This window comes from Ambystoma mexicanum, chromosome 1p (assembly GCF_040938575.1).
Source record: "Ambystoma mexicanum isolate Mex_15411 chromosome 1p, UKY_AmexF1_1, whole genome shotgun sequence".
In the NCBI taxonomy this organism is placed as follows: domain Eukaryota; kingdom Metazoa; phylum Chordata; class Amphibia; order Caudata; family Ambystomatidae; genus Ambystoma; species Ambystoma mexicanum.
Window position 1 is genome coordinate 961,704,824 of NC_090921.1, and position 17,933 is coordinate 961,722,756.

General features: G+C 46.0%; 1 protein-coding gene across 3 annotated transcripts in view; it reads left to right on the plus strand.

Annotated features, from left to right (window-relative positions):
* Window positions 1-17,933, plus strand: part of LOC138582350 (receptor-interacting serine/threonine-protein kinase 2-like) — a 252,063-nt gene that overhangs the window by 141,124 nt on the left and 93,006 nt on the right. For all 3 annotated transcript variants that reach the window (XM_069653614.1, XM_069653596.1, XM_069653605.1), the window contains exons 7-8: window positions 9,134-9,301; window positions 10,431-10,516. In XM_069653614.1, the coding sequence (XP_069509715.1) occupies window positions 9,134-9,301; window positions 10,431-10,516 (254 nt within the window). The remainder of the gene's footprint in view (window positions 1-9,133; window positions 9,302-10,430; window positions 10,517-17,933) is intronic.

Consider the following 17,933-nt stretch of genomic DNA (forward strand, 5'->3'; position numbering starts at 1 on the left):
ATCGCATCAGGCGATGCACAGGCCGCAAGATGGAGCACAGAGTGATGGAGCTTCAAGGGAGGCAAACTCAAGGTGGCAGAGTTTATGGGAGGGTCAGTCTTGGGTGGTGTGGGCAGTGTGGCATGCAAATGAGAGGTGCTCCCTTCCTCCCCCCGCAAAAAGCAAAAAAAAGGCCAGTGTCACGGGAATGAGTGGAGCAGTGTGAAGGGGCAACCTTTTCGCGTGATGTAACAAATGGCCTCTTGACCCAGATTCATAATAAATATCAAAGCTTTAGAATTCTATGATGAGCCGGCATCCTTGTTGTTCCCCCCTGCCTAAGGAAATATGCTGGGTTCGTCTTGGGGAGCCACACGAATACTCCACCTGGGAACCTCTAATCCCGTTGCAAGCTGCCCAGGGGCCCTCTAGTTTCCTACTCCATGAGAGGTATTTTGAAAGAGTACAATAGGAGTGTGTACCAGACTGTCCATCTTAGAATGATAACCTTCTATCAGAAAATAATTCATATGGTTAGTCTAGTATTGCCCCTTGCGAAATATAAGTGAGGTGGCACGAAAAGAACACCTGCAACACAGAGCCAGTGGTCAGTGGGCCCTCAGACCTCAGCAGGCTGGTTACACCGCAGTGTGCCAGTACAGACAGTTTGAAACTGCATTCAGGCAAGGCCTTCTCTAGGAGCAGGTGACAGAAGAACCATTTACTTGGGCAGCAACAGCTGTGTTTTCACATTAGATTTCTTCTGTAAAGTATTTGAATTAAAATGTAATGAAAAACAAGCTTCATTTGTATAGCAATGATTTAATGATATTGAGCAGGGGTTTTGTCGCGCGACACAAAGGTGTAGTTTGGAGTGATGTGTGCCAGTCGTCAGGGGGGGGGATGCATTCTAGTGTTTCGCCGTGGGAACCAAGTTTTCTAGAAACTGCCCTGCATGTAGATACAGCACAGCGCCTCCTGCACCTCTGAAATTACGATGCACCTGCTAAAGTATACAGCTGGCAGTAGTACGGGATAGTGATGCCCTGAAGAACAATGCGGCAGGATATATAGCCTGCAATAGAAGTACTTACATAGAGTGTCTCAGATAGTCCTGTCGGACCGCTGTTCAGCACGCTGCACACAGGTAAAGCAGCTTCAGAAATAATGATGAACTCACTGGCCAGGACAGGCTGGTACACTTTAAGCTAGTGGTCTGCAAACATTTTTGGCCACGGACCCCCCTGAGCAATTTTTGGGCAGGCCAGGCCCCCCCAGAAATTCCAAATCGGCATTATGTTTTGCGCGCCGTCACTGCACCCTACTCCCAGTATAGTCCCTGGGCTCCCCCACCTGCTCCCATCACCGTCGCTGGGCTCCCTAATCCCACTCCTACCCAGTCCCTGGGCTCTCCCTACACCATCACACACCCTGGGCTCTCTCCACCCTGCTCCCACCACTGTCCCATGGTTCCTGCCCATCCTGCTCCCACCAGAGTCCCTGGGCTCCCTCATTCCGTTCCTATCACAATCCTAGGGGCAGTGCGACTGGTGATTTTTTTAAGTGAAAGGGCATAACTATTTACCCCAAAAATGCCAATCAAGGTGGGTACGGGGGGTTTTCCCCCATGAATTCTTTTTTTTAAGTAATGGGTTAAAATGTGGCATTGTAGAGCATACTTTAAAAAAAAATGGGTAAATAGCCAAACAGTTAGCAATTGGTGCTGTGGGTCCCAGGTGGCAGGCATGACATTTTTTACTGGACATCTATGATAGATGTCCAGTAAAAAAAATACCAACCCTGTCCAGTAGGCCCCACTGGGCCTAACACACTCAACATTATTATGTGTATATGCAAGGTGCTGGGGTGTCAAGGTGGAAAGCATGGTATTTTTGACTGGACATCTATGATAGAAATCCAGTAAATAATAAATACCATCCCTGTCCCCTGGGCTCCACAGTGCCTCAGAAGGAGAGCTGATTTTGGCAGGTAGGTAGGGGGATTGTGCAACAAAGGCATTTAGGCTTTTTTTTCTTTTTTTTTGCTTTTATTGAGCATTTTTCAAATAGGACTTCCTTATATCCACAATGCATAGTCAAAAAACTTTAACTTGAAACACAAGAAAGTATGTTCCCGAACCCCCATCTCCCTCTCCCTTCCCTCCCCAATATTCAGATGGGGCACCACTGGCAGCCTTGATGGCTACTCGGGAAAGTACATTTGCGACTGGCACGGAACAGTCTTCCTCTTAATTATTTGTAGGCCTCCAGGAAAGGAGCCCATTCCAATTTTTAAAATGCCTTTGTTGTACAACCCTCCTTCCCCCCCTCTATCCACCACTTGTCAAAATCAGCTCAACGGACCAAAACAAACTAACACAGGCACACAATCATACAGCAATCACTCTATCATTCACACGAGCATCCATCACCATACACTCACTCATAACACAAGCACACACGCATCCATACACATGTTTAAATAAGAAAAAAATGATTATAAACGTACCTTCTGCATTGGCCTGCGTGTGGGTGCAGAAACGCCCAGCTCCAGGCTGCTCTGTCCGAATGTGCGAGGAGGCGCAGGAGCTCCCCCTCGCACATACAGACATGCAGTGCCCCAGCCAGCATTTCCAATGAGCTATGCAATGCTGGTGAAGCAAAACGTCCCAGCCTTGCATGGCTCAGTGAGCATGTGCGGCTGGGGAACTGAACTGAACTGTCAAAGGGAAATATTATTTCCCTTTGACAGTTCAGCCAGCCCAGGAGAACTCCCTCAACTGGAAAATGCAGCCGAGGGAGTGCTCATTGTTTCACTGGGCTGGCTCCTTAGCTACTCCATAATGGGTGAGGGGGCCACTGGGGGGCCCTCTCGCCATTATGGATGAGCCGCCAGGCTCAGACTGGGCTACACGGCAATAGGGCAATACCTGTACCAAAATGCAGAATGCTAGTGTAGGCCAGTCAAAATGGGCCACCTTTTTGGCCAATGTGGGCCAGTTTGATGAGTTACTTCACTATGCAGTTAGTAATTTTGACAATTTTTGCTGAATAAATATTCTTTAAATATCACAATTTACTTACATTTTAACACAAAGCACCCCCTTGGGTACTATTCAAACAGTCTGTGACTAAAGGAATTAATATCCATTTACAACTGTAGGCCACTTTTTCATTGGTGCCTGAGAGTTTCATGCTTCAGCCTGACCATTTGAGCCGCCCCTGCCCATTTCTTCCATTGTAAAAAAAAAAAAAAAAAAACTTAAAAAAATGTTTTTTTACATTTCATGATGGGCTCTCACAGCCCCCCAGGGATGCGGCCGCAGACCCCTGTGGGGGCGTGCCTCACAGTTTGAATACCGCTTAGTAAGAAGTACTGATGGTTGCTGCAATAGCTACTGTAGACGCACTAAGAAGAAAGATGGCAGGAGCTTTTCATGGAGAATAGCACGCAGGAAGTAAGTAGTAGGCGGGTCTTCCTCTTCTGAGGGGGCAGTGAATGTCACTCAGGATGTCTCCCACAGCACAGCCAGGCAGCATGCAAGTGGTAGCAAGGCAGTAGTAGGTTCCCTCGTCGCCGATGTTGTGCTGGGTCCTTCCACCCATGATCAGGAGCGCGTTGTATTGCACACAAGGAAAGCTGCTTGATCTGGTTGCAGCATAAGAATGTCTTAGCCCCAAAGGTAATACAGGACACCAGACTTAGGTGAGGGAAGACACCCACCAACACAACCTCTCACTCAGCCAGCCACTCTCCAACTGTCATATTCTTCCCTGTGAACTCTCGTGATCTCGCCGTGCAAGCAGGTGGGAAAGGGAAAGCAGAAAGTACAACACAGTAGGTCTCGTTTGCAAGAAATAATGTAATTGCAGTATTTTATCCGTGCATTTAATGAGCGTGGATTCAGAGGTGATCTTGCACCATCTCCTTTCCTATTGCAGTGCTGCTGACATCATGGCTAAGAATGGCTGTCTCCAGGAGGTTCCAGTACGGTTCACAGATGCATGCTGGGAAATAAGATGCCATGAGCCCAGTCTCTCTCATTGTGACTGCTAATGACATCTGGGCAGATGAGGGGAAGTTCTGTTTGTCTGAACTCAAGCGGGAAGCAAATAGAGTCGAAGACAACTAAAAAAGCAGAAGAAACCATGAAAGTGAAGCAGATGTGGGGAAATGGCCAGTGAACCACCGACTCAAAAGGCTTCCTCAGACCATGCACCAGAGTACGCGAGTTAAACGCTCCCACCACAAACCCCTAAATAGCTTATCTTCTGCATAGGGGCGTTTCCTGGCTGAGAAAGCGTTACTGGGGATTGGCAAATCCCACCTCATTCTTACCAGAGCACAAATCCTGGCTCAGTGATTGAAAGGCGTCCACCACGCGTACATCATGATAGCAGCCAATCCACTGTGGTCATTCACAGGAGTAAAGCCAAGATGCAAGGGCAAGTACGACATGTGAGACTTTCTGTTTTGTGCAAAAATACAGCAATTTCATTTGTACTTGTATTTGTTTAATTGTAAAGCGCACCAAGCCGTGAGGCATCTGGGCGCATAGATTACAACTGCCAATAACCATTAAACAGGACCTCCTCGCTCCACTTTACCGTTCACTGACAACCGAGACCAAAACTTTCCTTCACTTCCAGGGCGACCTAAGCTCCTCCCCTTCACCTTTCACCTGGGTTTAAAATGGGCATGTGACAAGACCACACAGACCAAGAAGAATACAAATCCACGACTACATACTCAACCCGAGAAGATGGAGTAATGAGGCTCAAGCCTCGGTATCCAAAAATCACAGCTGATGGATAAAAATCTATCAGCAAGAAGAAGAACAAGCGTGCGCTTCCTCCTCTTTGTAACCAGTACAGGACCGGCTTAAGGCATGATTGAGCGGTGCGTCCGCACAGGGGCGCACGAAATAAAGGGCGCATCAGGGCGCACAGCATCGCCATTTAAGCTAGACCTGCTTACATGTATCATGGAAAAGACAGAACGAACTGCCCCCGAACTCCAAGGACAAAACAAGACCGGGTGGCTTTTTCAATCATGGAACTGTGCGAGTCCTGCCTTAGACCGCTAACAGCTGTCTTCCATGGATGGAGAGAGAATGGACGCTTTAGGCCGGGGTGCGGTTCCTGCGTTCACAGACACTCCTGGCGCCTGGGAGAGGGAGGGCTCGGAGGGAGCAGCAGCTAGGCTGGCCCTTCTCGGCCAGGCCTAGCTTCTCTCACAATGAAAACGCACATGAAAAGAGGGGGGGGGGGACTTTCGTTCTCACGTGTATTTACATTGTGAATGAATCTAAGCCATTGCTGTTTGAAAGGTCAGGCTGATTGCCGTTCTTATACAAGGCCACACACAGCTTCCTGGACTGCACTGCCCACAGCCTTTTTAAAGACCTGCAATTGCCCCTTTCTGTTATCACCAGCACGCCCTTTATTTGTTGCCCATCTCTATCCGCATTCTGTGGTTCTTTACAGTTAAAGTAGTTGATAAAACTACACGTACATTAATGTAGTTAGCTGTACAAAAAATGGCTTGCAGTTCCTTCTAATTGGGAGAACTTGCTTGGTCCGTCTGCTTCCATTTTCCCTAATTCTCTGTCTTCTCCAGGTGGCTACGCATCCAATCACACTGGAGCTAAGGGAGACTCTGCTATTGGCTATGGGGCAAGATGACCCAAAACGACTATGAGAACACTAAAGTGACCGCTGTCTTTCAAATTCAAAGGAATACTTTAATGTTAAGGAGGGTTCTCAGCCTGATGACAGGGAATATTCACACAGCATGTCAATCTATGAAAGATACAAGTGCTGGAGAACAGAGTTACAGGTAAGTAACTCATTCCTTACAATCCTTGGAGATGGTTGATGAAATGGTAAGAGAAAGCTTTGTCCATTGTTCTTTTCTTTTAACCCCCCCCCCTACATGTTCTGCACCAGTGTGGCACAATAGGTGGGCCCTGCAGATTTAACAAGGGGGGTCCTGGGAGTCTCTCTGCCAGACATTAGTCCTGGTTACAAGAGACTTACCCAGAGTCTTTAGCTCACTATCTTTTCACAGAGAAGAAATATCCCAAACATATCAGTCTTTGTCCTGCCCTGGGGCAGTCCAGCACCGAAATGCGAGACAATTCTCCTCTGAACAAGAGTACCAACAGAAACCCCAGACACGTGTTTCGGTCTGGTTGGACCTCATCAGTAAGGTGGATCTGTGCCTCTCTAAGAATAGTGAGCAAGGGGTCCACGTCTGGATTCCCCTAGTAACTTAGGGTGAGACCCAAAGTTACTTAAATATGCAGATTTAACAAGGGGGGTCCTGGGAGTCTCTCTGCCAGACATTAGTCCTGGTTACTCTGGGTAAGTCTCTCGCAACCAGGACTAATGTCTGGCAGAGAGACTCCCAGGACCCCCCTTGTTAATTTGCATATGCAAGTAACTTTGGGTCTCACCCTAAGTTACTAGGGGAATCCAGACGTGGACCCCTTGCTCACTATTCTTAGAGAGGCACAGCTCCTCCCTACTGATGAGGTCCAACCAGACCGAAACACGTGTCTGGGGATGCTGTTGGTACTCTTGTTCAGAGGAGAATTGCCAAGCATTTCGGTGCTGGACTGCCCCAGGGCAGGACAAAGACTGATATGTTTAGGATATTTCTTCTCTGTGAAAGATAGTGAGCTAAAGACTCTGGGTAAGTCTCTCGCAACCAGGACTAATGTCTGGCAGAGAGACTCCCAGGACCCCCCTTGTTTACAATAGGTGGGCCCACCATCTTCCTGGTGCTCCGACATGCCCACTGGAGTTCTTGGGCTGCAAGGACATGGCAGTCCCTGACTTGACCTCTTCACTGCCGAGCCCGCCTGCACTGGGCGGGGCATGCTTTGGACACTGCAGATCTCCTGGACTTCCTCTGAGTTCACCACTGACATTCGCCATCCAGCACAGGAAGCTTATTAAGTCCCTTCAGGGAGGGACTGCTCGAGGCCATGGCCCACTAGGGAGTTGACAGTCTCTGCCTCCTGCGTCTTCCTTTGCCTCCAACCGTTTATTTCTGTTTTCCCCTCAACGGTCTCCCCCCTGCCGAGTCTACTCCTGGGCAGGGCAGGCGTTTCCATTGTTCTTTTATTTTTTATTTTACGTTCCTTCCAGCCCAATGGGGGGGCTGGATGGAAATAGTCCACTGCACACAAGTAAGTGAATTGATAAATGTGTATATGCCCAGAACACAATATTAAATAAACACAATATGTACATTGCTACCCCACCCTCTGTATCTTGATTTCTTTGTTTTCCTCCTGGGATAACCATTTAGCCCCACCTAGCCAGGCTCAAATTGGGCCAGGGGCTACAGCCCCATAATAACACGGGATACAGTATTCCATATACAATATTCATAATTAACTAAAGCAAGTGAGTGGCTATACTAAGAACAAAATCATCTAGATTATTTGTACATTTCATTGACAGCAATCATTCCACAAAGATCAATAGAGAGCAATAACACAAAATCTTCTATATGCGATGTTTGCAATGGTAAAGAAAGGGATTATATCAATAGGCTGAACACGTCGGCATAACACAATGACAGACATGTAGACTGTACTGGAACAATGGCTCCCATGGAGACCACTACTGTCAATACTTCCAGTTATAGATTTACACGGTCCCTAATGCCAATATTGGACCTCTGGAAGTGCAGAAAGTAATTGGCAAATGTGAAACACCGAGACGTTGAAGATTCGTCAGATAAACCTTGGTGACAGAATTATATTGCCAAAAAATCAACTCATGATGGTGGTTGGGAGGGCAGTGTGCGGGCAAGCGAGAAATCTCCATTTCCCTATCATAAAACCGTGTTTTTAATGATCGGCTCTTCTGCACCGAATTGCCATCTGGGCACTAAAGCTTGCGCAAAAAGCCGTGTGTCAAGGGACGATTTGACGGGAGAACTTCAGCCACACAGACAATGGACCTGAGAAATCCCTGCAGAGACAGCTCAAAGCCATCCTGGCTCCTGGAGGACAGCCACATGGGCAACAAACAAGCAAGGTCACTTTCCTTCTGAAAATTCAGTGGTGCAGCATCTACACACATGCCCACATTGCTGGCAGACTGAGTTCCCCTTTTTCTATAAAGTCAACAGCCCAATGTTCTGCAACAAGCAGTCCAATTGGAACAGAAAGCTCTACTCCCTGCAGTCACAGTAGAAGTAGGACTCCCAGGCGGACTCAGTCTCTCAGATCCATTGGGTCCCACCTAAGAACTAGAGAGTCTGAAACATATTGTGCTCCCTGCTTGCGTTGCAGCGTTGCACAGAAAGAGAGGACTATCTGGACAATGAACGCCAGTCAAAAGCCCGTTATTCACGGTGAGAAAATGTTGTTTGCATTAACGACCTACAGTTAGCAAAATGTATTGTGATATGGGCCACATTCAGTTTGACCACAAAGTATCTGCTGACAATCAAGGATAGAATCTTGCTTAAAACAACCTCCCTAACCCATAAATGCCTGAATAACACTGCACCACGGTACCGCTCCAACCGGATAGTCAAAAAAACAACGACTCGCCTGACTAGGTCTACCAATTCATGCTGCCTCAGTGTACCACGATTCAACGTATCCAAATCTGGCGGCAGAAGCTTCCCAGTTATGGCAGCCCAAACGTGGAACTCACTCCCCTACTCACTCGGGGTTGATCAAACCTACACTAGCTTCAGACCCAACATTCAGAAATGGATCAGAACTAATAACGCTCACCCTAGCACCTAATGTTAAATAACATACCGAGCCAAGTACTTGTTATGGTATGCATCCTATGCCTCTGCGTGCCTACCTGCTGTCCTCGTTCTACCTGCCAACAAATTATCATTAAATCCTGCAAATGTAATTACCTCCTATATTGCTCTCTGTAATCCTTACAACTGCTGCAATTGTATATATTTCTAATGCTTAACTGCAATATGTGAACTGTAAATATCTCCATCCTTGTACCTGTAATATTATGATTGTAACTCTATGTACCCTAAGCCTAAAGCCTTCTTTACTGCTTGCGCCCAGTTACCTTTGGGTTTGGTGCGCTATACAAAAACAATAAACAAACAAACCATTGTTCCTTTAGAGATGATGATTCCTCCCATTGCATTTTAGGCAAGAGCACAATGCTGAAGGTTCTGACCGGAGTCAGCACTGGGCTACGGCCGAGTACCGATGAAGAGTTTATAGCCGTACCAAGCACCGCGTCCCAGAGAAACAGTCTTGTTCAGCTGATCAACTTGTGCTGGCACGCTGACCCCAATATTAGACCTGCGATCGGTGGTGAGTACCGAGGACAAATAGCAACACAATTCTTGCTGCATTGAATTTTTTTGTTCTAAAATGTTCATGAAAATCAAAGATGGCGCCTTCTTTTACAAGGGCGTTAGATAACCATCCACAAAATGCACAAGGAACAGTGCATATGCCACGGACTGAAACCATGGCCAGAACCTTTGCCTTTCTCGCAATAATACCACCCTTCACAGGCTGTGCTATCCTTCTAAATAGCAGTGGCAAGGCACCTCGGGAGCCTTTCAGCGCTCACACGACACACCTCTGCACTCCGTCCACAGGCACGTGCAGCCGCTGCTTCTACCAGTGCAGAATCTTTTAGGAAATGGCTGCAGACAAAGGGGACAACCGTTCCATGTCCTGTGTGACACACTTAGCTTCTCCTGGCTGTTTAGTGGTTATCTAAATGCTCCTTCTTCAGGGAAGTGGTTATGCACGTGGTAGGGCGTTTTCATTGTGTTCGATATTTATTATCCATGTCCCTGCAAGCGCATGACTGAATTTAACATAGGAGAGTGTCGCAATGCTATATCCTTCTGGTGACTCTAGGAAGCTGCAAACTCAGTTAAGCCCTTAATTCTGAATAAGCAAATCCACACTTGCAGGCTTCAGCACTGGCATTGCATGCCCAGTGCCCGCCTCCCTGATGTAGGGCACCAACAGTGTGCTTACAGTTGGCTCCTGGAAGGACCGGGTCTTCATTCTGCCTTCACACATTACCAATGGTCCGGGCACTAAATATGGAGGTTTTTCATACTAAAGTGGCTTGCAGCTGGTCTGTGTTTGGACTACATCAGTTCCCACCAGGTTACACCACCAAGAGCAGACAATAACAGCTGCAAGTTCAACATGACTCTAGGGTTTCTGCAGCATCACTAAGCACTCGATTCCACAGGTCTTGCTGTTTTTGATGCAGAAGCCCTTGTGTGAAAAATACAGAAGAACATTGTATATTTCGCAAAGCGCGCGCGCGCGTCTGTGTGTGTGTGTGTGTGTGTGTACGTGTGCTTCAGGTGTGAACTGTAAAGTGTTGAGTGACCCTTGTATGTTGACGACCCAAGCTGCAGGATAAACATCATTAAATGCAATCTGAGACTTCCACTCTCTTTCCTCTTAGAATGCGTGCACATGCTGCAAAGAATCATGGGTACATTTTCAAGAGAAATGATGTCCAGTGCAGTCTACGGTCTTATTCAGGCAAAGGTAGGTGCTAATATACCGCCGGCATGCATACTGACTGGCAGTGCTTAATTTGTAAATAAATAAGTTCCAGGGCACAGATATGATGTAGCATCTTTGTGCAACACCAGGGTGGAATCTCGCCCCCCACTGCTGCCCCCCACTGCTGCCCATGCATTGTCACCATATTTGGGGAAACAGCTGTGATTTACGAAAAGCAATAAAAATAACACACTATAGTAGTCGTGTCTTGTAATGAGGCATCACAAGTTTAAATGCTTCTTTGAACACATAATTCCTGTCACCAATTTTCGCTGATTCCAAAGCTGGGAAGTAGAACATTTTGACCATCTCTCCACAGCCAATGGAGTTAAAGTGCTTTCTTCCTATTGTAAAGTAGTGGCCAAATGCAGACCCAATCATTACTGAACTGATACACTTACCCATCACACACCTCAGAAAGAACTTCTATAGCACAGCCACTCCTCCTTGGCAGTGTCCCTTTTCCTTGATGGTGCCCCTCTTGTGGGGCTGTTGGGCGCCTCTTTGTGTCTGGTGTCCTTCTGTCCAACTAATGGCATAGGTGATTGTGCAGCACTAGTCGCAGTCACGTGCCGGTGTGTGTTTAAGACTCAGTGACTTGGTACCTACGTGCTGGTGCACCCCTTGCTAGTTGCATGCCAGAAATAAATTGTTGCATGGCAGAAAGAAATCGGAAGTGCCTAGATTAATAGAACCTTGCATGTGCCCGCAGAGTGCCCCTACCGTTAGAGGTGCAGCAAAGCCAGCTTCATATTAACACTGGCACATATTGATGTGCGTGACTCAGAGGCATAGCCAGGATTGTCTAACAAGTGGGGCCTGAAGCTAATGCAGTTGTGCTCATTGCAGTAACATTAACATATGTAAATGCCCATACAGCGCTGCTGAGCGGGCATTTCCCGATTTTGGGTGTGTCTTGCCTGCTCAGACCATACCCTGTCTACGCCTCTGGCGAGACTCCCTGTCGGCCGAGCTAGAGAGCTACCCCTGGTACCCTGGTTGCCGGCTTGCCCGAGGCGTCCACTCTGGTACAGCTGTGCTGACAGTTATTACAGTAGCGGTGTGTGCCAATATCACGCAGACTGACTACAGCTGTGTCCCGGGATGACCAGCACGAGCAGCCAGCACTGTCAGTTTCCGGCCCCTTGTTATTCATGAAGCTGGATAACTAGCACAGCTTTGCTGGCTTGGCTCATACTTCTGTGCTTGTTTTGTGACTGAATCTGACAAATAGTTAAAAAAATAAAGTTGCCAAAACACCCCATCATAATTGATTTAAATCCGAGACAAGTGTCAGTGCTCAGAAATGCCTTGCAAGTCTCGGCCCTAGCAAACCACCCCCAAGAAGTATGCACTGCGTGAACCAGCTGCAGAGACTGTGTAGTGCATGCAAATAAATAACTGTCATTTGTGTAATGTAATGTTGATAAGCAAGGCCGTGAATTATACACAACGCACATTTAAATCCTCAACATGCAGTGAAGCGAAGTGAAGTCCTTTGTCAATGAGAATGCACCTTCGTACATTTCTCATTGTGATTCCTGCAGATTTTAACCCAATTACTGCTTGCAATAATAAATGTTAATGCGATGTAAGGTGTTAAGTCCCTTCTGTGTATTATTAATCAAAGGTGGGGACTGGGTGGGCATATGAGAAGGCCACGTTTTCCTCCCCTTTGAAAGCCCCACAGCACATACTTGTCCCTTAAGTTGAAGCGCCATGCTATCGATTTCCTACACTTAAATGAGAAACAAAATGTTTAGTTGTGGGTGGGTGTTACATTTTTTTAAACTGGAGTAATTTTTCAGAGGTATTTCACCTTGTAACCCGCTATGTACCATATGCAATATTTCCACAGAATACAATACAGCATTTTGTAAATGCCTCATGAGATTTCAAAAGGCAAGTGTTCAAAATGGTATCCCATGGTTTGAACACCAGTTATTAGAAAAATATAAGAGGTTGTGGGTTAGGGAGTTGTAAGGGGATGAGGAGTGGTTTGGGGGTAGGGATAGTAGGGAATGGGGAAGGGTGTAAGGGGGACCACCCCAAATGTAAACATAATTGAAGTAAACATTCAAAGTAATTACTGCTGCATTGCCACTCTCTGCCCCAACTTTCAGTGTTATGCGGATGACACCCAGCTCATTTTCAGGCTACCTTCGGCCACCTCTTCTTTGTCCCTCACCTCTGACTGTCTGTCTGCTATCCAGGAGTGGTGTGCTGCCAATGACCTCTGCCTTAATGCCAGTAAGACTGAGATTCTCCTCATTGGCACACCTCCTCACTCCTTTCCTGTCACCCTCAGGCTGGCCTCTCTTGGCCCTCTTCCTGCTCCCACCTGCAAGGCTACAAACCTCGGGTTCATCTTCGACTCCACACTCTCCTTCTCTCCTCACATCTCTGATGTCTCTAAGAAGTCACACTACCAGCTGCACCTCCTCAGAGGTATTCTTCCTTTCCTCTCCTTCCCCCAGAAGCTCACTGTCTCCAGAACTCTGGTTCTCTCTAGGCTGGACTACTGCAACAAGGCCTTCTGGGGCAACGGGCCTCAATACCTTCAACTCTCTCTTCCTAAATATCTTCCTTCCCGAGCTCTTCGCTCATCTGCCTACAACTCCCTCAAGGTCAGTTGCTTCTCCAAGCAACTGGTTGGTGGTAGATCTCTTTCTCCAGCTGGGGCCTCCCTCTGGAACAGCCTTCCTGCCTCCCTTAAACTTGAGGAGAACCATCTCCAGTTGCGGAAGCACCTCAAAACTTTTCTGTTTGCTTCTGCTTTTTCCCCTCCTCTCCCCTGCTGACTTCCTGGCTGTAACTGGAACTCCACTGGGTACCTGGACACCCTCTGGCCCAAGTTCCTTCCCCCTGCCAGTCACACACACCTGCACTGCCGCCTGGCAATCCCGGCACTTGTGCGCTGTTTCTGTATCCCTACAGTCCCTCTACCAGCCCTTGACACCTGGTGTCTGCATTTACCCATGCACTTGCCACTTGCTGGCCATTGCTTACTTATTGTTATTATCTTTTCCCATGTAGCACTGTCCCTGTCCCCCATCCCATGCACGTGCGCGATCTGAATGACACCTGGCCTAGTAGGATCGTTGTCTGTCCTCCCTTTGTTCCCCCTGCCTTGCCTCATCGCGCCTTGAAACACTTGTGTACAGGCGCGTTATAAATGCCATATCATATCAATTACTGACATTGAAATGATATGCAACCATTAAAAAAGGTAATATATGAAATAGCATCTCTTTTTACGGTTCTGTGTCATTTTTCCGGCAGTCATTACTTCGAAAAATCTCTTCACAGTTTTGTTTTTTATCTGGGAGTTGCCCCTGCAAACTCCCCCTTCCCCTACATTACTACCCCACACCCCTCCCCACCCCTTTTTTACCACTTAAATCACAACCCCCAATCTAATTTGAAGTGTTTTCGAACTAATTACTGTTGGAAAAACCATGGTATAACCTTTTTAACATTACAGTCTTAATCATAATGAGGTCGTACGTAGGGTAGCAAAAGAAATTTCTGAAAGAAAATAGGTTTAAATTAATAAACTCGCAACAACCCACACATGGGCCTACATGCACTATCTGCTCCTCCCTGGTTTCTCCAGCCCACTTTCTTCAAATGTATTACCACTGCATGCCTCAGCAACAGAGAGATTTACAGAAATAAAGTAGCCCCAGCTGAGTCTAGAATGATAGCTGGGAGTCAGACGAGAGCTTGACTACCAACAGTCATATACTTACCCCTTCTTGGTTCCTGAAGAACGTACCAGGAAGAGAAGACATGGGAACCGCTTCTTTAAGACATGTCTCAATATAAAAAAACAGCCTGACCTCCTGTAAATTTGCGCTCATAAAACAAACAGTCTTGGAGCTGTGTGCAAATCCACCAGTGCCACCACACATATTTCAGAAAACAGACACCAGAATACATTGACTTTCCTCAGGAGGAGTTTGACACAACCATAATATTAGGGTACAAAACCAATGAAGAACTAACCTGTAGTGCATCCATTTCATAATAAGTCCCTATTAGAAAACATGAACAGCTGCAACTACGGAGAATGAGTCCCTTCGGTCGGTGGTTTCAAAATCAACCCAAAACATAACTCACTGTTTTATGAGCTCCTGTACAGTAGCCCTTACAGGAAAGGTCTCAAGGAGAAAAAAGCCCAGGGAATTATGAAGGATCTTAAGGAAGGGTTTGTGAATATGAGATAGATTCTTTTTTTTAGGTTTCCAGAGTCAAGGAAGGTCCATCATTGAGTCAAATTTCCAAATTAGTTCACACGAGGTCCTGAGGGAGGAAGCATCTGCTTGGTTGGTGAACCTGGAGTGTTACTACTGCTGGAGTTGGTTTTCAAATAGAAAGGAGACCACCAGACAATAATTCCTTGTAAGGAGCTAAGGAAATTCTCCAGGTACCTATGAGGGACCCCAAGAGTAGTAGATTGACATATAAGATGTCCATGTAGGCTGCATCAAAAATCAAATAGATATGCAAAAAACGTTTCATATTACCATTTAATTATGACCTTGACTCTCAAATCAGAACTGAGCTGAAAATGGGAGGACCATTTCAATTCCAGGTCTTAAAAGCTAGAGCCTGTTCCCCAGGTGCTAGCTATATTTAGGGACCTTAGATGTAATTTGCATTCCTAACATGTGTGACCACTGATGCATGGCCGTCTTTGGGTCCAACTATATGTAGATTATCTGGTGGGTTGTTTAGGCACACAACGAAAGGAAGACCTTCTGTAACCAAAATAACAGAAAGATGTTTCGATGGATACACACCCTCCTCCAGAAATGCCACATTACATAAGACAGAGTGTGGTGTGTGTCAGAGAGGCTTAACTAGAGGAGAGTCTCCAAGGACTGAGCTACATAGAGAGACCTGGAAGTTGAGTTCTGCTTCTTGGCTGAGAGAAATATGTTATTTTCAAAGATCATATGTCTGGTAATGAACTTATAGGTACATAAGTCATTAGATTGTTTATGGCTCCCCAGAATGGTGCCCAAAGAAATATGCAAAGGTGTTCACCTGGATGCAGCTGGGGGTGGAGATAGGAAGGGACTCTCACAATTTCATAAGTCTAGGATCCGGTCCTAGACTATTGTATTGCAGGCATAAGTAATTTTGTATTAGGACTTGGAAACACAAGGCTACCACCAGAGAGGCCTCTTGGTGCTTGGTACCTTTGGTTTCTAAACACTCAAATTCTACAGAGCATTTGTGTGTGAAGGTACCAAGATACAATGCAACTGAAAGGGCATCATTCTTATAGAAAGAAGCTCCAATTGAAACTGTAGAGGGTCAATAATGAGCTCACAAATAGCATGAAGGCAATTACAGGGAGTTTCTGCTGCAGCAGAGTATTTGCAGCCACCATTGTGAGGTCTCTGGTGAGTTCAAAGCACTCCCCAGCCACTGTTATAAGGGGTCCAAGTCACAAGGGACTGGGATGGTCCATCCGCTACCTGATGTTCTTCCCAGATGGTGGATGCAGCAGGATTCCCTGGACTCATCACGCCCTCAGAGACATGGTATCAACAATTCCCCTTTGGGTACACCAACACCTCACACACTAAAAGGGGACTACACATCCAAAAAGCCCTTGCTCTTGATTGAGTCAGTCCTCTGAGTAAAGTTACACCCAAACTGCAAGCGTTCGGGAGAGCCCATGTACCTCTGTATCCAGACGGAAGGAAGACCTCAAACCTCCAGCCAACCATTCAGCAACACTGCTGTAGCTCACCCAGTGAGCTGGCATGGCCGCGGAACTCTGCATGTGTGTAACTTGCATGTGTGTAACAGATTCTAAGATGTCGCAAGGGCTCTGGCACATAGTTAAAGCCTCAGAACAGGTAGTTGGAGATAATAGAATCAATCTATCATTTACCCAACACTGAGTGAGTAGCAATAACAGTAAAGTGACTCAATTAATGAACCTATGGAGTAAGAGCCAATCAAATGATCCGAGACAAGTCACTCGGGGGAAAGACCAATCCTAGGCTAACTCACACCCAATAGTCCCTGGTGTAGAAAGAGGGCTGTGAAAATCCAAAAAGGGGCAGGAGCTGGAAGGAAACAGATGTGCTTGTCAGATCTCAGCCTGGGCAAATTCCACAGGTGCTGACGCTGCTCTCATTCATTTTCACTAAACCTTCTTGCTACCATTCTCACCTGTTTCGGTCCCACCAACTGAAGAGCCTCCGACAATAGCTGGGAGACGGGTATGTACATTTCTCTGTTTAGATTCTCTCATGTAGACCCTTGAAGACTTTTCTACTTGAGAGAATTTCTTCCTAAGGTCTACCAGGCTTTCCCTGACTATTATTCACGGATGAGTCCCCAAAGGTTCCTCACGTAGCCTCTATAATCCTATTTACTCCTTTTAGGAGAACAGGTTTCATTCCGCGCTGCGTACATAGTTAACTCACAACTTTCTTTAGTCTTTTTCCGCTGCTTGGGAATTGATGAATAACTACTTGAACTGCATTGCTACTTAGTTCTACAATATTATTTTATATATATATATCACTGAAAACTTTGTTAAAGGGACTTTGTGGTTGAGATGCACTAATAAAAACGTGTCAAATTCAGGAGAAACACTTTATTAAAGGGACGTTATGGTTACAAGTAAAATAAAAAATAAAAATAAATGTGCCGGTTATGGTAAACTATCCAACCATAACTTGTGCCACCGCCATGCACTGCTAACAATAACACCCAGGACATCAAAGATGACATCACAAATGACATCATCGATGGCATCACATATAATATTACTACTGCGTAACAATGCAAATGGAACATCATTATAAGGCATACCGCTTACAGTCTCATTTATGCCATCAAAGATGATCAGTAGCTTTGTAATACATTACTCCATGTCACATAAGAGGTGCTTACTGAAAAAGAAACTTTGTGGTGACTTTTTTTGTGAGTACAGCAATCAAATATAAGATAAAGAGATACAATGAATACATTGTGGATCATAGAACTAAAGTATTCTTAAGATGGTATGTTTAGGTAGTACAATGATAAGTCGAAGCATATCACGTTCTTGAGAAATGTATTATCTGCATGGGACCTGCTTCTTGTTCTATGTATGTGCATTATGACCTCAGGGTAAACCGTAGGGAAAAGAACTTCAGAATATAGCACCCTGTCAATCATGATTTCAATGTAGTATAACCACATGAAGTCATCAGCTTAAAATTAATACTGTCACTGAACAAAAACAACCACCCCGGATATGTGATGCCATCATTGATGTCCTTTGTGACGTCATCTTTGATGTCCTGGGTGTTAGTGTTAGCAGTGCATGGCGGTGACACGAGTTATGTTTGCATAGCTTACCGTAACTGGTGAATTTCTTTTTTCT